The 27,038-nt window shown below is 39.4% G+C and overlaps 4 protein-coding genes across 6 annotated transcripts; 2 read left to right on the forward strand and 2 right to left on the reverse strand.

Annotated features, from left to right (window-relative positions):
* The first annotated feature begins 587 nt into the window (after nt 1-587).
* Nucleotides 588-1,898, forward strand: birc5a (baculoviral IAP repeat containing 5a). Its single transcript, XM_058071446.2, has 4 exons — nt 588-817; nt 1,208-1,317; nt 1,445-1,562; nt 1,689-1,898. Exons 1-4 carry the CDS (start codon nt 710-712, stop codon nt 1,767-1,769), a joined length of 417 nt encoding a protein of 138 aa, XP_057927429.2. The 5' UTR covers nt 588-709; the 3' UTR covers nt 1,770-1,898.
* A 1,143-nt stretch (nt 1,899-3,041) lies between these two features.
* On the reverse strand, nt 3,042-4,679 carry lg3h2orf68 (linkage group 3 C2orf68 homolog). Its single transcript, XM_058071445.2, has 4 exons — nt 4,435-4,679; nt 3,711-3,826; nt 3,484-3,629; nt 3,042-3,408 (listed from the first exon to the last, which is right to left on the reverse strand). Exons 1-4 carry the CDS (start codon nt 4,542-4,544, stop codon nt 3,286-3,288), a joined length of 495 nt encoding a protein of 164 aa, XP_057927428.2. The 5' UTR covers nt 4,545-4,679; the 3' UTR covers nt 3,042-3,285.
* Nucleotides 4,680-5,013: 334 nt separating this feature from the next.
* On the forward strand, nt 5,014-11,890 carry usp39 (ubiquitin specific peptidase 39). Its single transcript, XM_058071442.2, has 13 exons — nt 5,014-5,200; nt 5,474-5,552; nt 8,955-9,049; nt 9,120-9,256; nt 9,351-9,503; nt 9,592-9,817; nt 9,904-9,978; nt 10,076-10,143; nt 10,437-10,625; nt 10,760-10,902; nt 11,033-11,168; nt 11,237-11,323; nt 11,648-11,890. The coding sequence occupies exons 1-13, from the start codon at nt 5,131-5,133 to the stop codon at nt 11,699-11,701; spliced, it is 1,512 nt and encodes a 503-aa protein (XP_057927425.1). The 5' UTR covers nt 5,014-5,130; the 3' UTR covers nt 11,702-11,890.
* sftpbb (surfactant protein Bb) lies at nt 11,646-25,691 on the reverse strand. Of its 3 annotated transcripts, XM_078789795.1 has the most exons (12): nt 25,549-25,691; nt 15,234-15,295; nt 15,001-15,053; nt 14,586-14,660; nt 14,348-14,470; nt 14,144-14,257; nt 13,930-14,010; nt 13,230-13,413; nt 13,011-13,153; nt 12,784-12,864; nt 12,137-12,165; nt 11,646-12,106 (listed from the first exon to the last, which is right to left on the reverse strand). In XM_078789795.1, coding segments are annotated over exons 1-12 (996 nt in total). In that variant the 5' UTR covers nt 25,599-25,691; the 3' UTR covers nt 11,646-12,105. The 3 variants fall into 3 exon arrangements, with proteins under 3 accessions (XP_078645921.1, XP_078645920.1, XP_057927427.2); XM_078789794.1 differs by having other exon boundaries at nt 11,648-12,165; XM_058071444.2 differs by lacking the exon at nt 25,549-25,691 and adding an exon at nt 15,694-15,818 and having other exon boundaries at nt 11,650-12,165.
* Between the last annotated feature and the right edge of the window lie 1,347 nt (nt 25,692-27,038).

The raw sequence follows: 27,038 nt of genomic DNA on the forward strand, positions 1-27,038 counted from the left end.
TAAATATAAAATAATAAATAATAATAGCAGATTGCATGACAATTTTACAGATACAATAATACCAGGTGGACTGTTACGTGCAAAATATATAGTCCCCCCCCCCCCGTAAATTTTGTCATATCAATGCGGCCCGCGAGTCAAAAAGTTTGCCCACCCCTGTTGTAGGTTGTAATAAAACGTTTAGGAGCCATTGCTGTATGATCATGTGCTGCCCTCTATTGGAGTCATTGAATATTATTTTATTTTTGGTTTTAATTATAACTCCTCATTTTAAGAATTAGAATTTGGGCACATTGATTTAAAACATATGCGGAGTCTGTTATTGTAGAGTAATTGTTCAATATCCCATTTAATACATTGTAATTAATCATAACGATATGTCGGTGTTTACCTATAATAAATTACTTACTTATAATAATTTTTGAGAATTACAAATATGACTAAATAGAACATACGTTTTTGTATGTCCCATTATACAATGCACACATTATACAATACAAGTTATGGTTAAAAACGACCACTAGAGGACGTATGGAAAGAGAATACTTCCGTGTTCCACACCCACGAAGAAGAACGTCGTCTTTTTCATCCAATCAAAACAGAGTGAATTTGAAAACGCCTGTCTGATTTTGAATAGTGGCGGTGAGAGGTTTATTTGGCAAGGGAGCAACTTTATTTTTGAAAGCACGTGTTTTAGTTTAAAAAAAACATGGCACACATTAAAGACGAAAACCTCAAGATGTATTTTTATGAGAACAGGCTGAAAACTTTTGAGGGGTGGCCATTCGACGAAGACTGCGCGTGTACACCTGAAAGTGTAAGTTTTGCAACCAAAACGTTAGCTCACGTTAACTCGCAACGTTAGCTCACAGGAGATCATCGAAAATCGCGTTTCTTAAATGTATTAAAACGTAGATATATGACTATAACGCCGCTTCAAAATAAAGTAGCGTTGTTTTGAAGCATCTACGGTAGATACGTAATAGCTAGCATTTGATATATTAGCTACTGTTGTTTTGGATTAATACAGCAATACTGTAGTAACATTTCCGCTCAATTTTCTGTTGGTTATTTAACTGATACAATGTATATATGGGACCCCTGCTTTCAATGCCTTACCTGACATTAACTTAGGAAGAATACAACTAAAATAGCCTAATCTAAATAAACTAAACTGATTGTGTCCCTTTTTAATATGTTTTCCCAGATGGCAAAAGCTGGTTTCATTCACACACCTTCAGACAACAGCCCAGATTCAGCCATGTGTTTCTTCTGCCTGAAAGAGTTGGAGGGCTGGGAGCCAGAGGATGACCCAGAGTAAGATGGACATATTGCTCTTGAGCCATGCATGTCAACTCCCACATAATTTAAATGATGTCAGGGTCATAATAGCAATGTCCAGGAAATAGCACTTAACTGCTTTTTTGGTGTCTCTGGTTAACAGGAAAGAACACAAATCTCACTCGCCCTCCTGCCACTTCATTGCCCTGAAGAAAAAAGTGGAAGATCTGACTGTGGAAGAGTTTTTCAAGCTCCAGAAAGAGAAAAGCAAAATCATTATTGTATGTTGTTTACACCTCCATAACCTACTGATTGATACATTACTTATTTTCATACTTAATGAAACACCCACATTTACATTATGATGAAGCCAGTGCATCTAATGAAACCATTTTTTCCACTTGCAGAACAAATGTGACGAGGACATCAACAAATTTGAGGAGGCAGCAAAATTGAAAAGAGCAGAAATAGTCAAGTTGGGCAAATAAAGCAGGGACCAAATGTTGCTGTCAGCCCTTGAAAGTAAAGTTGGACACAGTTATTGCACATATTTGTACACTTGTTTTTGTATATACACTAGTATAGTATACCTATAACAGTAAATGTTGGGCTATGAAGTGCAGTATGCTGATCTCTATTGGTATTTCATGTCATGAAAATAACCCTTCCTCATGAACATATTGCATTTGAACCACCAATGACGAGGATAAGCCTTTTTGTCCTTGCAAACACTCCCAGCTGTTTGAGGAAACGTGGTGGAAATATGTAAGCATATTAAATGCAATGTTGTTGCATCAACCAACAGACGTTTTAGTGCTTCCCTGGATTTTATTTGCACATTTGGAAGTGAGCCCTAAATGAAGTTTGGGGTGGCTCAAAAGGCTTGGTTTCAAAAGTTGTGGTAAAACTGCCCCTTTGTGATGTCACAGAGGCAGACTTCCTTATATGGTTCATAGTTAGGAAGCACTTTGTGCGTGTGACCAATCACCCGGGCCGTGGGTGGAAAAAGTTTTGGCAGGTAGCACACAACGAAAGAAAATACAGCTGGAATAGGTGCAGAGTCTGCAAAATCTAAAGTTTTCTGTACGGGTTATGGTATGTAGCTGCTCTATAGGAGACCACAACTCAATACAAAGGGTTGAAATATGAAGGTTCGCTTTAAAGTTCCTATTATGTGAGAAAACAAGCAAATAACATACAGACCTTCCCGCTTTGAAAACACATGAGCATTTTCTAAAAAAAAAAAAAACACTGCATGCCAAATTGGTCAACAGCAGTCTTTGTAGTCATCATACACTAACCTCACCAAAATGAACATTCTACAAATTCAACATCATTGCTGTCAATTTACATAACACTGGTTTCTTAATAGAAATGATAGTACCTTTGCTCAAACATTACAGAAAAATGTATGTATAGTGTAATGTATTTATTGCAGTTTGGTACTGGTCCTTTGCACTGACTGGAATTGAGACCGCATCTATAATCCACCTTTTGATCTTCACACCGAGTAACACTGCGTAAATTAGAAGAAGTCATGTCATTTTTATACAACAGGACACATTTTTAGAGTAACAAATGGATAATTTTATGAATACAAATGTCAACAGAAAACTATCAAAAAGAAATACAGTAAGAAATAAATTAGATGACGGGTAAAGAATACAACACTCACTGACAAAACTGCTGCCCCATTCACTGAAGTTTGAATGTAAAGTAACAATGACACGTTATTTTCTCTGACAAAGAGAACCTTGCTATTTATGTAAACAATGCTTCCCTATGAGTTGACTCAATATAAGTGAGTGAATTTTAGCTGTGGTTCCTTGTTAAAACACAACTGGAGTGTGGCTCAGATCTCTGCACGGCAGCAGTTCAGTCCTCCAGTTCTTCTTCCTCCCGCCAGCTCTGTCTTCAGCATTTGTGCTCGTCACGCTGATTATGTTCTCAGCAGGTCGTAGCCTACCTTGCTTGTGTTGTGAAGTACTCTCATATGATTTGCACTCAGCGTTTATCTCGTCTTTTATCTATCTCCTTTCGAATGCGGGCCTCCAGGGCTGCCCTCATAGCTGAATCCAGGATGTTCTTCTCCGCGACACGTTCTACAACTCTTCCTGGTGCGTCGTCCTTTAGGAGCATATAATAAACTGCGCATGAGCACAATGCAATGCAGAAATATCAGCGGAATGGATGTACAATAACCTTATGCACAAGGAAGGATGTAATGGTCCCTGAGTCTGCCTGATAGTCAAGCCAGAAGAGTTCAATTCCCTGTGTCTCTGTCTCTGTACTCGAGCCACTCTCATTCCACTCTTCTGTCTCAGCGCTGGCCCCTGGCTCGGAATCGTCTAAAAAAAAAAAAAAAACAGTTAACATGTCACTTCTACGCTACCCAGAAGACTGATTGTAATCAATAAATTTCATCTTACATCGACGTCGGGGATGGTACACCTGAATGTCAGGTCTCCGTGGTCGTCGAGGAGTTGTGGTGTGCCTCCGCCGCTGGAGTTCTTTGGCTAACTTCACTTCTTTGTCATAGTCATCTCTTGAAGGGAATGAATCGCAGTGTTAGGTATTTATTTATGGTATTTATATACTGTAATTTACAAATAGTTAATTTTAAATAAACAACTATCTTGCTGTGCTGTGGTTTTCAGCAGAAAGGTTTAGGTCCAAAATAAACAAGATTGTTATTTTATTTACATGGACTATTATTATGAAATATATTTGTAAAAGCAGATGTTTGTATACGTACATCATTGTACATGTGTACATATATGTACATATTTAGATGGTGCATCTAATGATGTGACAACTGTGTGTATCCTCTTTTGTTTTAAACTCGGATTACGAGTTATCATTTTGTGTACATAAATTAGCCATAATTTTTCTTACACATATACCATGTGATTTATTATCCTAATGAATGACACGCAATGTCCCCCTTCATAACAATCCTGTTTTCAGTGTGATACCAAGACAGAATGAAAACAAAGATCCAAGCACTCATGTTTTATTTGCTTAATCTTACGATCACACTGCACTGTTTGGTTAACTGTATGAATGACTAGTTGTGATAGCAGCCACATGCATCAACTGTATGTCCATAAAGCCCTGACTAACATGGCAGCAGCTAGCATTAGCTGTACCCACCTGGCGATCTGGTTCCTGCGGATATGGTGCAAGAAGCCATGGCTCATATCCAAACGTCCCCCGGGTTTGTACTTCAGCTCGTGCGTTTCGTCGTCCCTTAAAATGTCCATCTCAAAACACAAAACCCTCAAATATGACAGTATGATTCAGCCCCAAGCACAAAATGACCAACAAGAGTTTGACAAAAAGCTACATGGCTAGCTGCTAGTACATTGCTGGCCAACTAAAACACTTCCGGAGTTAAGGGATTACGGTCCAGTATAAAGTATCTAAAAATAAAACGCTGCCTGTATTTAAATGGGAGGACATAAAGCTATTGACTGAAATAAAATACTGAAATATATATTTTTGACCAACTACATCGTAACACCGAACAGTAAAAGTTTATTGACGTGAATCAATCAATTTTGATTTCGTAATTTTAAAATTGAATAATGGAGAGTGTAGATTTGAAAACATCTTACAGGCTATACATATAATATGTCTACAAGTCATATACAAGTATTATAATACAAGTTCACTAACTGTTAATATACTGTACTTGGTTAGTTTTTGTGACATCCACTAATATGCTATTGCGGTGACGTCGCACGGCGGCTTCCGGCGCGTTTTGTGGTGTTTCGCTCATTCATTTGTCCAACATAAAGTTGTATATTCACTTTTATTCGTTCAGAAACCTACATTATAAAATCAGCAATGCTTTCTCTGAAGCGAGAAAGACAAGATGAGTTAGTAGACGACGACGACGACGAGGAGGAGGAAGGAGGTGAGTTGTATTTGTTACTTCATGCAGCCCACACGAGAGTGAATTAGCTAGAAGCTAACGACAGTATTACAAGCGGATAGGTACTCGTTTAACACCGGTTGATACAGACATAGACAACATATTTTTACGTAATATTATGCAGAGGCCCTTCCCTGATGCCGAACTTGTTCTACAGATTAATAGAGGACTATTAATCACCTATTCATCTGCTAGGTGTGCTGGCTAGCACGTTTAGTTAGCGACGTCTCATCTCTCTGATACTTCATTTTGCAGTGCCAGTCAAAAAAGGACGAGGACGTGTTGTAGAGGACCGAAGAAGCAGGCACTGTCCATATCTTGACACCATAAACAGGTAAGATGCATTTTATGTGTAGGAGAGAGTGAGATAAAATGAGCCAGTGGGTAAGTTGATCCACCCCTACAAGTTACCCGTGCACATGTTTTTTTATGTGTCCATAAATCTATGAAGCACCCATCATTTCCATCTTGCTATGCAGGGAAGCACATTGAATTGTTTTTTAGCAGGTTTTTTGCTTGCTTCAACGTGCAGTTTCTGCATATCAGGTAAAATTATGTCGAAACGTGTAATATCCATGTCTGAAAAAATACTATTTTCTACTTGTTAATTATTTGTTAACCCATAAATAGTGTAACTCATTTAACCAAAGATTAGCCTGAATTTCTAAGCTTACCCGTTTTTTTTGTTCAAAACGGTGGCGATGAGAAAGTGAACCAATGATTGTAGCAATTTAACCATGCTACGATTTTGTATCTCCTGCTGAGATCCTCACCTTATCCAAAAATCAGCTATGTTGAAAACAAGCAAACCAAATCATGTAAAGACGGGGATCCTGACTGATACACCTGAAACGCGGGTAATGGAATGTGTCCACAAAGAGAGAAAACAAAAAGGAAATTCGACCCCTCATGGAGTATGCATCACCCATTTGGAGTGGAGCTGGCAATACTGCTCTCAGTATTCTATGCAGACTTCAGCGGAAGGCCTTGCGTCTTCTGAACATTGAAGACTCAATCAATGCTGGTATTTACCCCTTGGAGCTTAGAAGAGATGTTGCTACTCTCTGCACATTTTACAGACATTTCTTCTTCAAGCCATCGTTGGAAATTGGTTCGATCATCCCCCCGGTGTTTGCTAGTTTGAGGACAACAAGATCCTCCTCTACTGCACATCCATACTGTAACTATCCCCAGGTCTCGCACACATCTTCACCAATCCTCTTACGTACCAAGGGCATGCCGACTATGGAACTCGCTGCCAGCTCACACCTTTCCCACCTTACCAAATATGGATATATTCAAGAAAAATATTAATCAGCATTTAGTTGCTATTTTGACTTAAAATAATTAGTATTATTTCGGTCCTTAAATGGAAATTAACTTTAGCTTAGTGGACCGCTTTTCATCAATTCTCTGATGGCAACACCAGGTCCCTTAGTTATTGTAAAAATAAATAAATAAATAAAAAGAAACATGAAGAGCAATGAAAACTGAAGAGGAAAAAACCCCGGAAAATCCCAGTGGAAAGCAGCTCTGAGGAGAATGATTTTGCTATCCAATTTGATGACACTTCTGAGCATGAGCGCTCCAGCGGTGAAGGAAGTGAATCAGATATCTTTGTTAGTTGGTGACTTTTTCACTGTAAAACTTGCCTCCAAATAAAGGATTGACTTGGTTGACGGGCTGGTGAGCGATAAAGTGAGTGCCAGATTCCTCAGAAGAAGCCCAGGGATCACTGGCAGTAAGAAAACCTTCTTTGCATTCAAGCAATAGGATGAGGTATCTTTCGGCAAGAGTGCTATTCTGAAGAAGCTTCCTCAACCTCAAAAGGTTTAGTTCATATTCCACTGCAACCTTGATAATGGGTACAGTGCATCCGGAAAGTATTCACAGCGCTTCACTTTTTCTACATTTTGTTATGTTACAGCCTCATTCCAAACTGAATTAAATTAATCTCTTACCTCAAAATTCTACACAAAATCCTCCATTATGACAATGTGAAAAAAGGTTTTTTTTTTACATAAGTATTCACAGCCTTTGCTTAATACTTTGTTGATCCACCTTTGGCAGCAATTACAGCCTCAAGTCTTTTTGAATATGATCCCACAAGTTTAGCACACCTATCTTTAGGCAGTTTTGCCCATTCTTCTTTGCAATAAGTCTCAAGCTCCATCAGGTTGGATGGGAGACGTCTGTGCCCAGCCATTTTCAGATCTCTCCAGAGATGTTCGATCGGATTCAAGTCTGGACTCTGGCTGGGCCACTCCAGGACATTCACGGAGTGGTTCTGAAGCCAATCTTTTGAGATCTTGGCTGTGTGCTAATGTCTACTGTCTACTATATGGTCAAGGTACATGACCAGTCTACTGAGGTCAAGAGCACTCTGGAGCAGGTTTTCATCCAGGATATCTCTATATATTGCTGCATTCATTTTTCCTTCTATCCTGACTAGTCTGCCAGTTCCTGCTGCTGAAAAACATCCCCACAGCATGATGCTGCCACCACCATGCTTCACTGTAGGGATGGTATTGGCCTGGTGATGAGCAGTGCCTGGTTTCCTCCAAACATGGCGCCTGGCATTCACACCAAAGAGTTCAATCTTTGTCTCATCAGACCAGAGAATTTTGTTTCTCATGGTCTGAGAGTCATTCAGGTGCTTTTTGGCAAATTCCAGACGGGCTGCCATGTTCCTTTTACTAAGGAGTGGCTTTCGTCTGGCCACTCTACCATACAGGCCTGATTGGTGGATTGCTGCAGAGATGGTTGTCCTTCTGGAAGGCTCTCCTCTCTCCACAGAGGAACGCTGGAGCTCTGACAGAGTGACCATCGGGGCCTTGGTCACCTCCCTGACTAAGGCCCTTCTTCCCCGATCGCTCAGTTTAGAAGGCCGGCCAGCTCTAGGAAGAGTCCTGGTGGTTCCAAACGTCTTCCATTTACGAATAATGGAGGCCACTGTGCTCATTGGGACCTTCAAAGCAGCAGACATTTTTCTGTATCCTTCCCCAGATTTGTGCCTCAAGACAATCCTGTCTCGCAGGTCTACAGACCGTTCTTTTGACTTCATGCTTGGTGTTTGTGCTCTGACATGCACAGTCAACTGTGGGACCTTATATAGACAGTTATTATATTTCCAAATCATGTCCAATCAACTGAATTTACTGCAGGTGGACTCCAATTAAGCTGTAGAAAGATCTCAAGGATGATCAGTGGAAAAAAGATGCACCTGAGCTCAATTTTGAGCTTCATGGCAAAGGCTGTGAATACTTATGTGATTTTTTTGTTTTCTATTTTTAATAAATTCAAAACATGTCAAAAAAACCTTTTTTCACATTGTCATAATGGAGTATTTTGTGTAGAATTTTGAGGTAAGAGATTAATTTAATACAGTTTGGAATGAGGCTGTAACATGACAAAATGTAGAAAAAGTGAAGCGCTGTGAATACTTTCCGGATGCACTGTATATTAGGAATATTGAAGAGTTGTTTTGATGGTGGTTTGTTCGCACAAGTTCAAAACAATTGAAGCTGTTTGTGAGCACAATATGCTCAGGTTTAAAAACTCAGATGGTCAGTTTACCTCCTGATGGCTCACTTTACCCACTGGCTTGATTCAACTTACACCTCCAAGACAACATAAGTAATGTGTGGCTCATCTTACCTCACTCTCCTCAATAACTTTAAGTTCAAAATACTTAAACGTACCCAGCTCAGCTCGTTTTTTTATGTTTACTCATCAGGAGCGTGTTGGACTTCGACTTTGAGAAACTGTGCTCTATCTCTCTTTCTCACATCAATGTGTATGCCTGTCTTATATGTGGGAAGTACTTTCAAGGTATGTACATTGTCTGCTTTAAGAATCACTTTGTTGTTGGACGACACTACTGACATACTTTCTTGTGTAGGTCGAGGTTTAAAATCCCACGCATACACCCACAGTGTCCAATTCACCCACCATGTGTTCCTCAATCTACACACACTTAAGTTTTATTGTCTGCCGGACAACTATGAGATCATTGACTCGTCATTAGAAGACATCACAGTGAGTCAAGTATTTGCATATGTCCCTTTTTTTTATACCGCCTGTACTGGATCTAGATTGTGTGATTTATGCATTTACATTTATGCTTTCACAGTATGTGCTGAAGCCAACCTTCACCAAGCAGCACATTTCAGGTCTGGACAAGCAGGGCAAACTTTACCGAGCCTATGATGGAACAACCTACCTGCCAGGGATTGTTGGCCTCAACAACATCAAAGCCAATGACTATGCCAATGTGGTGTTGCAGGTATAAATAATCTAATAATTCATTTCCTTTCTTTCATTGCAATTAAAATAGAGCTGTTAATTTTATTTCACTGCTTTGAATTTTCAAGGCCTTTTCCAATGTTCCACCACTGCGGAACTACTTTTTGGAGGAAGAAAATTACAGAGGGATCCGCAGACCACCGGGGGACATCATGTTTCTCTTGGTGCAGCGCTTTGGTGAGCTGATGCGCAAACTTTGGAATCCCAGGAACTTCAAGGCCCACGTGTCTCCCCACGAGATGCTCCAGGCTGTTGTGCTCTGCAGCAAGAAGAACTTCCAAATTACCAAGCAAGGTTGTAATTCTGTGCTTACATTTGGAAATTAATTGACATGTTGTTCTGTGGTTATAACCATATACCTTTTATGTCTACCCTGGCAGGCGATGCGGTGGACTTTATGACTTGGTTTTTAAATGCTCTGCATGGTGCTCTTGGAGGCACAAAGAAAAAGCCGAGTGAGTGGAAAACAATTGAAGCTGGGACTGATATCTTTTTTAGTAGAATCTTATGTGTAATCCATAAAATGTAATGTCTGTTTTTCTGTCATTCCAGCGATCATTACAAAAGCATTTCAAGGCTCCATGCGGATTTTCTCCAAGAAACTACCACACCCAGATTTGGTGAGTTATATATTTTTTTATAACTTAATTTCAACTACTGAGATGACTCATAGAACACAAGTTGTAATTATATGTACAGGACAAGTAGTTCCATAAAATACACTTGTATGGCAGTTCTGTTTATTTTATTATTCCATTAACAAGAATAATGATGTCACACTTACACTAAAGACATTATACAGGCCGTAGAAATAATACAACATTATATTATTGGTGACATGCTGATAAACAGAAACTGTTTCTCAGTTTTCCAGATCCCATCAAAAATCTCTAAAATGTTTAAATTTTTCCAGACGCCAGAGGAAAAGGATGCACTGCTCCTGACCGAGGAGTACCAGGAGCAGATGTCTGAGTCTACGTTCTTATTCTTAACCCTTGACCTCCCAACTGCCCCCTTGTACAAGGATGAAAAGGAGCAGCTTATTATCCCACAAGTCCCTCTCTTCAACATCCTATCCAAGTTTAATGGCGGGACAGAGAAGGTATCAGTCAACTTACTACATATATTCATCTGTGCTTTCAGATATCAAAATACATGATTAATGGCAGATTCACTGACAATCCAATATTTAATGAGAATATTTAAAAAGCAGTCTTTTATTTGATGTACTTTCAGGAGTACAAAACATACAAGGAAAACTTCCTGAAAAGGTTCCAGCTGACCAAACTTCCACCGTACCTTATTTTTTGCATCAAAAGGTTCACAAAGAATAACTTCTTTGTGGAAAAGAACCCCACGATCGTCAACTTCCCCATCACGTAAGTGTTGCTCATGAACTAAAACCAAGCCCTTAAGTCAAAGCATGTAGATGATGGAAGGTGATTTTTTTTTTTAACTGTGTCCAAAATTCTATGTGTTTTTCTTCTTCTTGTCTTTTTCTTTGGTCAGGAATGTAGACCTTCGTGAGTACTTGACAGAAGAAGCCCAAGTTACAGAGAAGAACACAACTTATGACCTTGTTGCTAACGTTGTGCATGATGGGAAACCAACTGAAGGAGCCTACAGAATACATGTCCTGCATCATGTAGGTTCAGACAGCTGCCATTCCATTACAATAAGTGACTGATGAAAGTGTCATTTGTGCTCAATCAGGGAACTGGGAAGTGGTACGAGATGCAAGACCTGCAAGTGATTGACATTCTACCCCAGATGATCACACTATCAGAGGCCTACATCCAGGTAAGTTTTGTGTCTGTGTGAGTTGGTGAAATTAAATGGAGCAGAAGCTGGATTATCTTTTTGCGTCAACCAGCATATAATGTGAATTTAAACATTTATATTCCACCAAAAATGTTCAATGTTTCATAAAAAAATTAGACATTGAAGAGCCACATGTGGCTCTGGAGCCGTGGGTTGCTGACCCCAGCACATTCAACAAATTTGACCTGTTTTTGAGGTTTCTTTTGCATCAATTCATCAAAGACTACTGTAGAACCCAAGCCCTCCCTCCAGTGGTATTTTCAAGCCTCAGATTATCTCAATTGCAATTTCATCTCTCTTTAGATTTGGAAGCGACAGGGAAGTGATAAGGACACAAACAACCACACAGGTGCGTAGTGGTGAAAAGGAGCACCACAAAACAAACAGGACATTTTATTAGTTGCATACACAAAAAAATTCTGAATCATGTACTTTTTTCCCTCCAGTTTGTGTTTTTATGGTGTAAAAGTTTCTATATAAACATGCTTCTACCTTTTTGTACATCTTACCAAATAAAAGAAGCTTTCAGTTCTCCAAAGAGTTTTTCATCATCTGTATGTAAAGTTTACACATTCATTAATTCAGCATACACACAGTGCTGAAAATGTGGTAGTTACATTTGAATCCTGGACTCTCTTGTTCACTTTTTCATGCAGATCAAATTTAGAAAGTCTTCAAACAAATATTTTTCATAGAACAGTTTAAAATTTTGTCAGAAGATTTTATGATTGTGTGTTTGAACAGTTAGTTGATTGAGCTATTCACATGTGCTTATGCACACTTGTGTTTCTCCACATGTGCTTCTCACAGAAGGCCAGGTTCTGAAAGGAGAAAATAAAACTAGTTATAAATAAAATAGATTGACAATCAATGTCCACTTTCAACATCAAAACACCAAATATGGATAAATCAATCATGGATTTAAAGGGGGCACACAAGTCATCCTGTCAAAAGGGATTTTTGAGAGGAAAGATCATATGATTTGATCTCCAGAATGATTCTTCCTTAGCAAATTAATGTATTTCCCTTACATGAACAATTAGAGCGCACATGTATATATGAAGACAAAAAAATCCCCATTTCACCCCAGAATCATTAATAGTGGTTGACAATGTTCCCATCCACCAGTAGATGGCAGCAATTCACATTACATAGTGATTTTTTTAGCCTGTTCTGTTCAGCAGCTTAGTCATGCAGTATGTGTGAACTGTATGATTGTTTCGCCTACAACAGATGAGTTTGGTATACCCTGGCTGTTCCTGTTTCAGTTCCACACAGATTCATCACTGCATACCACAATTGAATGGCCGCCTCCTAGCTCATGCCACACCCCACTTGTTGAGTTAGTAATTAATTGTAATTGCTTACAAAAGTTGTGTTGGGTAAGAACAATAGACATGTGACTTGGATTCCTATGGAAAAAAATCCTATGCACTTACCTCACAAACGTCTGTATGGTCCACCTGGTTTCCTAAACCCCACTGCAGTTGCGTGCCATAGAGTTTGGTGAAAGCCTCACACTGAAAAGATTGGAATGGGGGAAAATTAGACCACCTGATCACTTGTCAACCAATCTCACAAACCTATGGGTAGAACATGCAAACTTCACTATACTAAAATATCTACATGTTTTGGAAGGGTATAGAGGTTTGGAGACTAGTCTCACCTTTGGTATGACATTGGGGTGTTGACCACACACAGACTGGAGGAAAGAGGAAGTCTGAGTCTGCGTGGCATTGAGACCCAGATGAAGCCGGCTCAGCATGGCCAGTGTGCGACATGACTCGCAGTCTGAGGGGATGGGCAGCTCTGGGAAGTGATCACAGCATCATAACTTGGTTAGGAAGTTATAGCAGTCTATCCTGTCAAGGAAGCTGCAACTAACCTGGAGCAGGCGAGTCCTTGAACAAACAGAGATGTAGAAGCATACATATGGTGTGAGGGGCGGCTGATGAAAGCAGGAATTCCACTATTTGTACACCGTATTTGTCAACAAAGTCATCACACTGGTCCTTGTAGCTTGCAGGAAGGAGGTCGCAGACCTCATCCATGAGCTTCATTAAAGCATCCTGCATACAGAGGAACAACATCGGAACATCAGGCACACAAAGGTTTTTTGTGAAAGGTTTAACTTTGACACAAATGTAACCATATTTATTTAGCCAAAATACATAAACAACTATGCCACAACAACAAAAAATGTTGTTTTACATGAAAATAACAATTTATTTACAAATATAACACCATGTACAATTTACACTTGCCCCTCAATGAAAATGAGTCACTTCAGAGTATAAGTCGCAGCACCAGCCAAACCTCTGAAGAAAAGTGTGATATATAGTCCGGAAAATATGGCATATATTTGTCTATTTTTCTCTATTGCAGTGTTGCGTTCTGTTTCAAACCCCCCCATACCCCTGGTGAGTTTGTTTCTTTCAGCTTTTTCCCGATTAAGGAATCGCCACAGTGGATCTTTTTGTTCTGCATACTGATTTTTGGCTTGAGCCCTCTATATTTTGGATGCCCTTCCTGACGAATACCGATGTGGGGTGCCTTCGCAAATATGAATAGATACAAAAACACACCTCAGTCATATTCTGGGGCAACATGGTCTCCAGTTTCCTCATAACAAACAGGCAGAGGGTGCACGCTGGGTTGAACTGTTCCTGTAGAGGATAATTAACACTTGCAAAATACATACCAACCATGCACATTGTAAGATGCAATACAACAGCTACTTAATGCTTGCGAGGTCAATTCAGTGTACTGCACATTCCACTTCTGATTTCTCACTCTTACATGAGTTTTGGTGAGTACAGGCACATCTCTCATGGTGTCATGTTTGAACAGTTTCCCTTCCTCGTGGCTGTGGGTCACACACAGTCCAAAGGCTGAACAGGTTGCTGCCACTTCCTACATAAGATAGTCAAGCACAATAATTACATAGAGTGCAATGAGGGCAAAATGTTCAATATATTTCTCTCATTAGAGGGCAGAACGTACATTTTGACCGAGTGTTTGTTGCAGGATTTTGGGCAAATACACCTTCAGCTGAAAGTCACATTCAGAGGCCTCTTTGTCTGGGAGGTGTTGGCAGAGTGCATGCAAGGTTTCATACACGTGCTCCTGCAAAAGCCATTTATGACAAGAACACTGAGACCCTGTGCAAAACAATTAGTAGACAATGCAACATTCTGGTGTAATGGAATGTAACTAAAAGACAAATGAACAACAGTCCCACCTTTCTATTTTTGCTGGAAATCATATTAGCAGAGAGCTGGATGATGTGGCCGCACTCTGAACACATGTCAGATGTCTTACGAGGAGAGAGCACAAACGTCACTTGTCATTATTGTGATCTTGTGATACAAACATTATCATTAGGTACAGTACAGTATGGCTTATTTGTTTTTGACATTTGAATCAAGGAGCATGTTTAATGCTACTCATTCTCAGTATCAATTACTGATCATTCATTCATTCCATATCTTATACATGTCAGCACTTCCAATACTTAATTTGCTTACATGTTTGGCTCTAATTAGTCAGCATGCCAGTCTCATGATGGAAACTTTATTCACTATTTGGTGAACATGAATGTGTATTTGCAATGTATGTGCATGTGCATAGGTTTTTTAAAACAAAAACCGTCTTACCAGAGATTTGTGTTTCATGAATGCCAGAGGGTCTTTGATGAACATGAAGTCGCCTACCAAGCAAAAGGATGATCATGTACATATCCCTCAAATATTGAATCACTACCCCCACAATAAACAGCACCCCTCCATGCAAAAATCTTTCAGGATATTCCAGAAAAACAATACAATGGAACAATAAGTGACATGTCAGGTGACTGATGCAAGCGTTAAAATGTCATCCTTTATCTTACCAGGGTAGACAGACGCCATTAAGACCACCAGGCGAAACCCAAACGCAGACATCATGCGATAGCTGGGAGAGGACGAAATGAGATCCTGGTGACTTGGATTTATTTATCTGGGCTGTGGTTTCTGGCGCACCGGAAGTGAGCCTTGTTAGGCTGCATCCTTGTAAGGTCGCGTACTACTACTGCGTCAAGTCCCACGTGACAAGTAAGAAGGCCCTTTTTGCCAAGGAGTTAAAACTAAGGATTTTAAAGCTAACAATGCGATAGCTGAAGCAAGGAGAAGAGGAAGACATGTAATTTGCAAATGAATAAAACCGAGTGTAATACGCCATGTAGCTGAAAGTCCGCCATGATGGTAAGCAAGAGAAGTGGGCGGGGCTAGCAGGACAATAATTTACAATGAACTGTATTCAGTGGCCGTGTCAGAATCCGGGGTCTGCATGCTGCTAGGCAGGTCGCCTACCCGGTCTACGAAGGCCAGATGTTCGGAGGCTCCGTCTCGGGAATTCAGACAGTCTCGCCTTCCTCACACTTCCTGGTTGTGTCACGTGGTCTCATGTTTACCCTGACTTCCTTACAGAATGAAGTCTGCTTTCGATCGCGAGTTAAGTAGTAACATAGTGAAGAAGAACAAACAAAAATATACATTATAGAAGAAAAGTTATTCGTTTTTTCAATGTAGGTTTAATAGCAGAAAGAAGAAATGTTCTCCAACTGCAGATTTATCTCCAGCTCACAGCTAAATCTGTTATATTAAACATTTGTAACATATGCAGCTCCTTTATTTAGTTATTACTCTGTGGCTACTTTGTTCATTTGTACAACACTCTGATCAACGCCAACACAAGTTTGAATATATGCATTATTTGATGCCAGTAAAAAAGTCAAAAACAAAATGTTTCTTTCATACAGGTGCTCGGGTTATAGAACTCTGCATGTAGGTCATATATCTGCAGTATTAAGGGATTTGTACCTTTATATACAAGGGCGTAACTTTGGGTTTATCATTTGGGGATTGAAATCTTTATTTATTGACTCGTTTACTTTTTAAAAAGGAGTCAGGTTGGCGGGCCTTCATTAGAAATACACTGTGATATACTTATAACTCCTGTATATTTTATGCATGTATGACTCCAAAATTGCTTAAAACAGGGCAATGCAGGTTTTGACCAATAGATGGCAGTAAAGAAAATTAAAATGGTGCATGAAAAACCAGACACAGGACGCAATATTATCGTAGGAGTAGTAGCCAAATAAACTAAAATGCAATTTGGACGTGGAAGTCCTAAATGTATAAATATAGTCTCTTGATGTATAAATCTTTTTCTCACTTTTAACTATGCAGAGAACATATTGACAAAAAGTCCAAAATGAGTCTGCATATGTTTACAAAAAGTTTGATGTTTTCGTAGGCGTAATTGTATGTATTTTGTTGTACAAGAAGTTAAAAACGATTCAACCAGAGCTGTACAAATCATGTACAAAAAATATTCCTATAAAATACATTTACTGAACTATGTAAGCATGAAGATTCATTCATTCATTCATTTTACACCGTTTATCCTCACAAGGGCCGCGGGTGTGCTGGAGCCTATCCCAGCTGTCTTCGGGTCTGCCAATCACAGGGCACATATAGACAAACAACCATTCACACTCACATTCATACCTATGGACAATTTGGAGTCACCAATTAACCTAGCATGTTTTTGGAATGTGGGAGGAAACCGGAGTACCCGGAGAAAACCCACGCATGCACAGGGAGAACATGCAAATGGGAATTGAACCCTGGTCTCCTAGCTGTGAGGTCTGTGCGCTAACCACTTCACCGCCGTGCCGCCCGACATTCTTGTTAATCACCTCAAAATTGGTTTTCCAGAACAATTTACCTAGCATGTTTTTGGAATGTGGGAGAAACCGGAGTCTCCGGAGAAAACCCACGCATGCATGGTGAGCACATGCAAACTCCACACAGAGATGGCCGAGGGTGGGATTGGACTACGGTCTGCGTGCCAACCACTCGTCCACTGTGCAGCCCAGTAAGCATGAGGATGATGAGGAAAATGAGAAAAATAAAGGGGTTTCCTTGGGAAAACAGGAGGGCTGGCAGGCATGCATAAGCAGCTGCGCGGCAGCTGAGTTGCGCAATTCACCTTTACATGAAAGAAAGACAATTAAAAAGAAAATTGGCTACTCCCTCCTCATGTACCAACAAACACAAAGGCATCATCTTAATTTAATGAGCAGAGATTGGTGAAGCTGATGATTCAGGTTTTCAGTTGGCAGCAGTCAGTAACTTGTCATTGTTATTGCCATTTCTATACACAGCACCATGAAATGATAGTCAGACACAGATTGGCCTATTAAATCAAATGAATGGATTTATTCCTAATGTAATTAATAGAGGTACTCACGACACCAAAACGCATGGTATATATATATATATAAATATATATATGACATATGTATATGCCAATTGATTAAAATATTTAATCACGATTACTTGCATTTTATCCATAGTTAACACAAATTAGTCATATTTAGTCGCAGTTGAAAAAGTGGTTGGAGTTGGAAAAAAAATGGGACTGTTTTGGCAAACAAAACAAATTTGTGTGGAGTTTGCTTGTTCTTCCCTGTTCTTCCCCTGTACTCCGGTTTCCTCCCACATTCCAAAAACATGCTAGGTTAATTGCAGACTCCAAATTGTCCATAGGTATAAATGTGAGTGTGAATGGTTGCTGTTGTCTATATGTGCCCTGTGATTGGCTGGCGACCAGTCCAGGGTGTACCCTGCCTCTCGCCCGAAGACAGCTGGGATAAGTTCCAGCATACACTATATTACCAAAAGTATTTGCTCACCCATCCAAATGATCAGAATCAGGTATCCTAGTTACCTTGCTACCCGACGTCCTGCATGGTCAGTTGCGACAGAGCTCATGTACTCATGCTACGTGTGGCCTTCAGATTAGCCCATGTACAGCACATGCAGAGCTTCATGGAATGGGCTTCTTGACCAAGCAGCTGCATCCAAGCCATACATCACCAAGGCAATGCAAATTGCCGGATGCAGTGGTGTAAAGCATGCCGCCACTGGACTATAGAGCAGTGGAGATGCGTTTTCTGGAGTGATGAATCATGCTTCTCCATCTGGCAATCTGATGGACGAGTCTGGATTTGGAGGTTGCCAGGAGAACGGTACATTTGGGACTGCATTGTGCCAACTGTTTGTCCAAAATTTGACCAAGGTGTTGAAAAAAATTATAAAATGTAAAATTAATTATTGTGAAATGTTTTTTTGGTTGCTGCAATCTTGCTGGTATGCTGTAGGTGGATGACATTGAAGGATTGTGTAACTAGTGTTTAAACATAATGGATATGATATGCTGAGCTTGGTGGATCAGCTGGCATCTCATCAAGTACTCCACAAATGAGGAAATAGAGAGTTTAAAGCAGAAAAAAAAATGAGAACGAGTCTTTCCAAAAAATACAAACGTATTCCATATGCAAATGCAGCTGGTTTGCGTGGAGACGTCTCTAATTGCTGGAAAAGGATTTTAAGGCAAACTGATTTAACAAATTAAGAGTATTCTGAAGTGCCGCATGCTAACATGTCCGGAGATCTGGATTTGAAGGTCTGTTGAAACCTCGCTGTGTTCTCCCGGTGGTTCTGAGGTTCAAGGTGGAGGTGGGATCGCATCAAGGATCAGCTCTGAGCCCCTTCTTGTTTGCTATGGTGACAGGCCGACAGATGAGGTTAAACAACAATCTCCATGGACTAACCATGTTGTTTGGCCTAGAGACAGTGCCACTGAGGAAAAGACAGGAAGCAGAACTGGAGGTAGCAGAGATGAGGATGCTGAGGTTCTCATTGGGAGTGACCAGGATGGATAGGATCAGGAACGAGTACATCAGAGGGACATTACATGTTAGGCCTTGGAGATAAAGTCAGAGAGGCCAGTGTGAGGGAGCTGCCAATCCTCCCTCACTGATCAGGCGTATGCCCCACCTACACACTGTCATGTTTTCTGTTTGTGTATATAGTTGACTTTTGTTATTTACATGTATACTGGTTAGTACTTTAATTATATTTGTTTGCCATTTAAGTTGTTTAATTGCCACTTTAGTTAGTTTAGTTTTTTCATTTAGAAGTCATTGGTTTTGTTCCTAATTTCTCATCAGTTTCTCCTTTCTTTGAGGTGATTGGTCGGGGAACAAGCATGGAGGCGCGCCCATGTGAGTGCAGGCAAGAGGCTGATCACCTTGATTGGACTCTCCCAAGTGTCATCTGGAGGAGGGGGGGGGGGTTAACTGGGTAGTTGTTAAATGTAATATAGTGCTTAAAATGTATACAGAAAGTGAAACTTAAGTGTGGTAATATTGAAAGTATTTTGTAACATAAAAGAAGGCTGTTCTAAGTGTAAATATAATATCTTTTAGACATATTGCCTCACCCTCTCTTTGGGGAATTATGGTTGGCCCTTCACAGGTTAAAGGGGCTGGGTGAATTGTTGGTGAGGAGGCCTGCTGTGTTTGCTGGGGGAAAATGCTAAACTTGAAGCGCTCTCAAGCCCATCGTCTGGTGTGCATTTCAGAGGCTATGGCTATCCCGGGCTAGTAAGAGGCCATTTTTTCAACTTAAAATCTTACAGCCAGACTGAGATGGTTGGGACATGTCCAGAGGAGAGCTAGTGAATATATTGGTAGAAGGATGCTGCGTTTAGAGCTACCAGGTAGGAAGTGTAGAGGAAGACCAAAGAGGATATTTATGGATGTAGTGAAGGAGGACATGAGGGTAGTTGGTGTAAGAGAGACAGATGCAGAAGACAGGGTTGGATGGAGGAGATTTGCTGTGGCGACCCCTGAAGGGAAAAGCCCAAAAAGAAAGAAGAAGATGAAGACTTCCAGATAAGAAATGGATAGGAAAGAAATTTCCCCCAAGAGTCTATTCTTCCTTTTGAAGACACTGAAGCACAGTGCTAAGGCTGAATATCCTCCTTGACACTACACCAGCTTTGTGGGGCTGAAAAAGAATTCTAGAAATGAGTCCTCCATGATTTCAGTGACAAGTCTGTTGAACAAAACACTTATCACAAACAGACAAATACAAAGAGAATGTAAAAGAATCAAATAAAAATTACAAATATTCAGATTCTTTTATCGTGGTTATAATACACAAATCCTAACCTTTTAACTTTTTGATTCTGGTAAGTCAAAGCTTACCAGACAAATGTAGTGTAGTTTAAAAAGCATATTGTTACCTGTACACAGAAAGTTGAAGGAGATTGTGCACTCAGAGCCCACTTCATTACGTATCTGTGGAATGTACTGCAACAGAACAACTGTACCATATAGTCTCTCTCTAGATAAGACAATTGTGTTCAGTTTTGTTTGTACTGCCTGTCCATTGTTGTGCCATCCTCATCCTGTCATGCTCTCCGATCAGAGCTGGGCTCACAGGACCAAGTAAAATCTGAACTACCCCTTTAAGATAACAAAAAATACCTTTCATATATCAATCAAATTCAATCATTTTTTAAATGTATCTGGCGCCAAATCACAACAACAGTTATCTCATGGCACTTTATACGCGGAGGGTAATTTCCATAACTGAAAAACAGACAACCAACTAAAACCCAACATGAACAAGTACTCAGGCAACAAAGGCAAGGGAATACATATATATTTAAATGTTTGTTAGCAAAATCTAGGTTTTGGGTATACTGGCAAAGTTGAGTGAAAAATGGCTGTGACTCCTGCTCCCCTATACCAGATACTCTGGGGATGTGGAAGTTACTGTGAGTGGGAGGAGTAGATTCATTGAAGATAACATATTCTTTCATCAGGTCTCTGTTAGACAGAATCGGTCAATGTTATAGTCAGAAACCAATTGATCCACTAAGACAGCTTTGTTTGAAAGTGATCTGATGTTTAGAAGTCCTTTGGCGATGTGTAGATTTAATATAAGGTATTAACAGCAATACAGAAACAGTCTCAATGTGATTATCATAACCTATATTTATAAAAGTAGTAACTGGATCAATGTTGTTAACTAATTCCAGGCATTTATAGTCTGTGTAGTGGGGCCTGCTGGAAGTAATGTCGGAGGAGAGTGGTGCATGACCTGGCTGTGACAGTTGAGATGACAGACGGGGTGGGGGGCGTGGCTCTGGTCGGGAGATTGACATCCTGGTATCTTTGTATGCTGAACTGAAGGTTAGCTGATAGCATGCAACTTCCTTTGTGGTTTGGATGGATGCCGTCTTGATTATACACAAGAAAAACAGTTCCAAAACAGATTGACGTTGTCTATGAATGGAATATAAATGGAATACGTCATGTTACGCAGGTGAATTTAAGCCAGTTGTACAGACCTCCACTGAAGAAAAGCGCCTGGGTCCCCTGCCAGTTGTGGGAATTGATCCACTAATGAATACAGCCTTACTGGAATTGATCAGGAAGTCCAGGATTTCGTCAAAGGGCTTTTATCAGTATATAAAGTAAATGCTGGTTATTTTTCCATGCAAGGATGGCTGACAAACACTTCCAGCTCACAGCCCTTCAGGATACAGCAGTACTGCAAGTGCCTCCCGTATGACATTTCTGTGTATCCTATTGCCTGATGGCAAGAATAATTACATCACTTGGTATTACACCTTTGATAACACCTAATATGTCCAGGATCATCTGACATCAGCCATCCGGCCCCTTACATCTGTGCAATAGTCATCCTCTCTAATGAGGTTGAAGGATTATCTCGACAATGGAGACGTGATCACGAAAACAGCTTAAACATACTTGTGAATAATATTCGTTTTTTTTGTGTAGAAAAAGTTTTGGATCGTTGCATTGAGCTCATGAAAAACAAAAGTTCTTTTTTTATCATACATTGTCATCCATCCTGTCTTACAGCAAGCTTTTCGGGGAAATTCACAGGCTACTAATGTTTACCACTGTAGCAAACCACTCCTACCTTTCCAGAGGATGACAAACACTTGCATACCAAGGTGTCATTTGGCCTCCGAACCATTCCAGACACACAAAGTATGATACAAAACTTAAGTGATAATTGACTGTTACCCAATCTTGTTTTAACCTGCATGTACAGTATAATAATGTAGCATAGACACACAAAAACAAGATGATGCAATCTTATTTTTGCATTTATGATTCCATATTACCATACTTTAATCAGTCATATTCTTTGGTCATCCACTTTTCGTAACAATTTTAACCATGTTGCTTGTGTTTGGAAGGCCATTTTTAAACAAGGCCCATTTAAGCATACTTCCATGCGTTTGCTGCCAAAGAACTTGACCAGACCTCATCAAACATATTTGGGATTAGCCAGAACAGAGATTTCAAGGGCCGCTTCTATTGTTCAACATTGGTGACCTCACCTGAATTTATACTCATTTTATCAAAGGTGTAATCCCAAGTTGTCCCAATGCATTTGTGGAGGACCAAGGTGTACTGCTACATTGATAGGTATGTGAATATACACATGGGAATTGGTTAAAAAAAAATTCGCAGTGTACCATGTCTATATAGCCCAAGAACACAAAATTCTATGTGCAATGAAAAATCAGTCAAAATCATCAAAAATGACCTGTACAGAGAGGGGCGGCTTTAAAAAATGTCTGGGATTGAATGACTTAATAACTAATCAAAACTAAGACTTGTCTATAAATATAAAGTATATAGTGTTTGTAGCCTTAAACAAATCCATACAAATGTCAATGCATAATTATCATTTTTTTCAACAATACTGGCCCTCACTGGCCCCACACTTGCCAAGTGCTTGAATGTGTTATTGTGCAATTAATGTCTTGTAACTCTCACCTTTTCAACTTTTTTTTACCAAGGCGAATACGCCAAGAGTATATAGTCGGTTCCAACAGCACACATTTTGCTGATTTAGTTTTACACAGATCATTCTTTGTTCTTTTGTCAGTATATATACATACTGAATATTTCATTTGAGATCTTTAACGTGTTTGATGTTAGTTCTTTTTTTAGCATCGCATTATGAAATTGTTCCTCTGTGCCAAGAAACATAATTACAGCTTTTGCTTCACTTAAATTCATTTTTCAGTCCACAGCAAGCATGTTTAATTTTAGCATGTGGTTCCCCTTTTGCCTAGTCACTCTGCCCTTTCAATAACTCTAATGTTGCTTAACGACAGACAAAATGCAATGTCACTGCCCTTTGCTTTTATTTAGTGCTCCCAGAAAATAAATTATAAAAAAGTGAGCTAAATGTGATGGTGGTATGAATATTTTATGGGTTCTTGTGCTTTCCTTTTGGGACACACCCAATGCAAAACACCTGAGGACGTCACGTATTTCAATTCAAAGGCTTGAACTTTGCCATTGCATGTGTCAAATGTTCATTTTTAGTTTACTGTACGACTGCATTTCTTTCAAATATTCAGTATCTTAACCATGGAATTAATACGTTTTTGTAATGTGACCCAATTTAATAAATTTTAATTAAATTAATTAATTTTAATAAATGTAAACATTTTGCTATATGGTTAAAAACAACGGTTTATGGAAGGACATACATTTTGAAATGAGATGATAGCACTTACAGCTGTAATAGCTGGTATTTCAACTTAAGACGGTTTGCACTTGAATGATCGTCAGTTCTCAGTTAAACTCTCACACTCTCACACACACGACTTGGAGCGCATCAAAACAACTCAGCTACACTTCAGAGACACCCTCTAGCTGACATCCAAAGCATGCTGCATAACCTGATCTGTAAAGCAACCAAAACTTAGTTCCTCCTTACTTCGTCTCAGATTCTACTGTAAAAATGAGTGCAACAACATATTAAAAGACGACAGGCTTGATAATTGAGCACTTCCTCTCCCGGGTCAAGTCAATCCACAAAACATCAGCAGCAGGAAACCTAAATTCTCATCCTTAATGAGGGGTCACGGATGAGACGGAGCCTATTCCATTTGATTTTGGACTAGAGGTGTGGTACACCCAGGACTGTACACCTGTCATTAACATGTCACATTTAGACCAACAAAAAAACCCTTCACACTCACACCTACTGTGGGGGAAAAAGTATTTGAACAGATAACACCCTTACAAAAACATTAACAGTACATATTTTTTGTGCTAGTTTTAATGTAAAACATCGCTAATGTAAAGAAAATCCAGAAAAGTAACATTAAATAAATGTTATGCATGTATTTATATTTGATAGTACTTGGTCCAAACCTCAGACGGGCCTGTACATGTTTCTTCTTGAGCGGGGGGACCCCGTAGATGGAGTAGATCCTAAGTATTCACAGGGGTCTTGGAACTGAACCGCCATGAAATACTGCCAAGAATGGACCCTATAATATGACACTCATTAAACACATTAAACCCCTAAATGGAAATAAAATGTCCAAATAAGGACTCACTGATGAGTAGCTGTGCCATTCTTGTTCATTCATTCATTCATTCATTCATTCATTCATTTTCTACCGCTATTTCCTCACGAGGGTCGCGGGGGTGCTGGAGCCTATCCCAACTGTCTTTGGGCGAGAGGCGGGGTACACCATGGACTGGTTGCCAGCCAATCACAGGGCACATATAGACAAACAACCATTCACACTCACATTCATACCTATGGACAATTTGGAGTCACCAATTAACCTAGCATGTTTTTGGAATGTGGGAGGAAACCGGAGTACCCGGAGAAAACCCACGCATGCACAGGGAGAACATGCAAATTGGAATTGAACCCTGGTCTCCTAGCTGTGAGGTCTGTGCGCTAACCACTTCACCGCCGTGCCGCCCGACATTCTTGTTAATCACCTCAAAATTGGTTTTCCAGAATGCTTGATGCCAGTGTTTCCAAGCTAGTGGAATGTTGCTCCAAGTGGTGAAAGCATGGAGGAAAACATCTCAATTGGGATCTCCTCGTCATGCCAGTAACATTGCAACCCATCAGGGCTGTCAAGGCTACATTTTTTCCTCTTCAGAGAATATGATTTATCTTTTTGTCCAATCCCAAAGTAGAGACTGTACAGTCTGACATTTCTCAAGAAAAGAGGTTACTTCAATACGTCTCTCAATGGTAAGTAGTTTTAGCATTGTAGCATTTTCAGCATCGGTAACATCTATCCATCTATACATGTGTTTTGTGGGACTACCAGTGTTTCAAAGGCTTGGGTAAAGCCACTAATTGTGGTGGGAAGAGGGTATTAGCAACCCCCCTCCCTGTATGCACACTATATAATGCAACACAGAGAAGCGCTTTTGCTCCATGACTTACACAAAATAAACACAGTTAGGCCACTGATAAATTGTTACTTACTGCTTGCGTTTCTGACTCTTTGACACAACCAAGTAACGTTGGGAAGGCATCAGGCTTCAGCAAGTTTGTCAGCTAGTCCAGCAACATACTGGCCCACGTTCACAAAACAGTCCAGTGTGAAATGCTGTTGACAGATTAAAATGCATTTCTTTTGCTGGTAGGGAATCAGGAACACCAACCACTTGTGCCTGATGGTGGCGTCTTTAGGAATTGGAAACAAATGTGACGTTCCAGTACGAGCCATTGCTAGCAATGTAAACACAGAAGCGGAGCTTGGGGGATGGCAGAGAGCTTATCAGGCTTACAGCCACACCCATATAAGGAAATGGGTGTAAATTCTTGCCATTTGTCAACCGGTTTTGTGTAGTATATTTTATTTTATTATAAAGTATTAACTTATATAACTTCAGGTCAATGGCATGGTTTTTTTTGTGAAAAAAAAATATTTTTTTATAATGTAAAAGCATGAATCTGTGGATTTTCCCCCAATTAAAGTAATGTTAAACGTAAAATCTTATATTGCTTCCATTTCTAAAAGATTGCAACAGAAGTCATCCTTTTTCTCACCAAGCTTCTCATTGATAGTCTTGTAGTTTTTTCCATGGTCTTGTGCAGGCGTAAAATCTTTCCCTGGGGTCCTTTTTAACACATTGGTCTTGCACATGATGGAGAGGTTTGAATGGGAGAGAGTGGTTCTGTAACTGGGAAACTGGTTCTGTCTTTTATCCACATGAGTTGAGTTAGAAGAACAAGTAATTCCCTAATTGGTTCCTAATTGGACAAGTGCTCCATGGGCACAGATCTATCTGTGGGGGTCAGAATGCTTGCTGGTTGGTATAGGGATAAAACAAAATCCTTATTTCCCTCAAACAAATTCATGTATAACATTTATTGAATGTGTTTATTTTGTTCTGCTTATTTATTTTACATTACATGTGTCTCCGTTACTGTAAACCTATGGACTACAGGATGGACCAAAACTGTGCATCATTAAAATGCAACAAGTAGTATGTTAAGCATGCTTCAAATACATAAATAATAATAATAATAATAATAATAATAATAATAATAATAATAATAATAATAATAATAATAATAATAATAATAATAATAATAATAATTTTTTGTTCTGCTGACAAAAATTAAGTTCTGGTACCATTATCCCAGACACATCAAAACAAATATTGAAAAAATAATTTCAATACAAGGTGAAAATATAGAAAATTGCAACAAGTAGTATGTTAAGCATACTTCAAATACATAAATAATAATACTATTAATAATAATAATAATAATAATAATAATAATAATAATAATAATAATAATAATAATAATAATAATAATAATAATACATTTTCGTTCCATTGACAAAAATTAAGTTCTGATACCATTATCCCAGACACATATTTTGACACAAATATTGAAAAAATTATTTCAATACAGGGTGAAAATATAGAAAGTCGCAAAAATTGATAGAACAATAACAAAGC

This window comes from Doryrhamphus excisus, linkage group LG3, assembly GCF_037039965.1.
Source record: "Doryrhamphus excisus strain RoL-2023G ecotype Guam linkage group LG3, RoL_Dexc_Guam_v1.1, whole genome shotgun sequence".
Classification (NCBI taxonomy): Eukaryota; Metazoa; Chordata; class Actinopteri; order Syngnathiformes; family Syngnathidae; genus Doryrhamphus; species Doryrhamphus excisus.

Coding starts and splice junctions, on each gene's coding strand:
- usp39 (XM_058071442.2), top strand. CDS start 5,131: ATGCTTTCTCTGAAGCGAGAAAGACAAGATGAGTTAGTAGACGACGAC. Junction 9,050..9,119: donor ATGTGGGAAGTACTTTCAAG/GTATGTACATTG, acceptor TTTCTTGTGTAG/GTCGAGGTTTAAAATCCCAC. Junction 10,144..10,436: donor AACTACCACACCCAGATTTG/GTGAGTTATATA, acceptor AAATTTTTCCAG/ACGCCAGAGGAAAAGGATGC.
- birc5a (XM_058071446.2), top strand. CDS start 710: ATGGCACACATTAAAGACGAAAACCTCAAGATGTATTTTTATGAGAAC. Junction 1,318..1,444: donor GAGCCAGAGGATGACCCAGA/GTAAGATGGACA, acceptor TCTGGTTAACAG/GAAAGAACACAAATCTCACT. Junction 1,563..1,688: donor AGAAAAGCAAAATCATTATT/GTATGTTGTTTA, acceptor TTCCACTTGCAG/AACAAATGTGACGAGGACAT.
- lg3h2orf68 (XM_058071445.2), bottom strand. CDS start 4,544: ATGGACATTTTAAGGGACGACGAAACGCACGAGCTGAAGTACAAACCC. Junction 3,630..3,710: donor GTACCATCCCCGACGTCGAT/GTAAGATGAAAT, acceptor TTTTTTTTTTAG/ACGATTCCGAGCCAGGGGCC. Junction 3,409..3,483: donor CATCCTTCCTTGTGCATAAG/GTTATTGTACAT, acceptor ATGCTCCTAAAG/GACGACGCACCAGGAAGAGT.
- sftpbb (XM_078789794.1), bottom strand. CDS start 25,598: ATGCCTTCCCAACGTTACTTGGTTGTGTCAAAGAGTCAGAAACGCAAG. Junction 14,661..15,000: donor TCATGAAACACAAATCTCTG/GTAAGACGGTTT, acceptor TCTCCTCGTAAG/ACATCTGACATGTGTTCAGA. Junction 14,011..14,143: donor CTGTACTCACCAAAACTCAT/GTAAGAGTGAGA, acceptor TATCCTCTACAG/GAACAGTTCAACCCAGCGTG.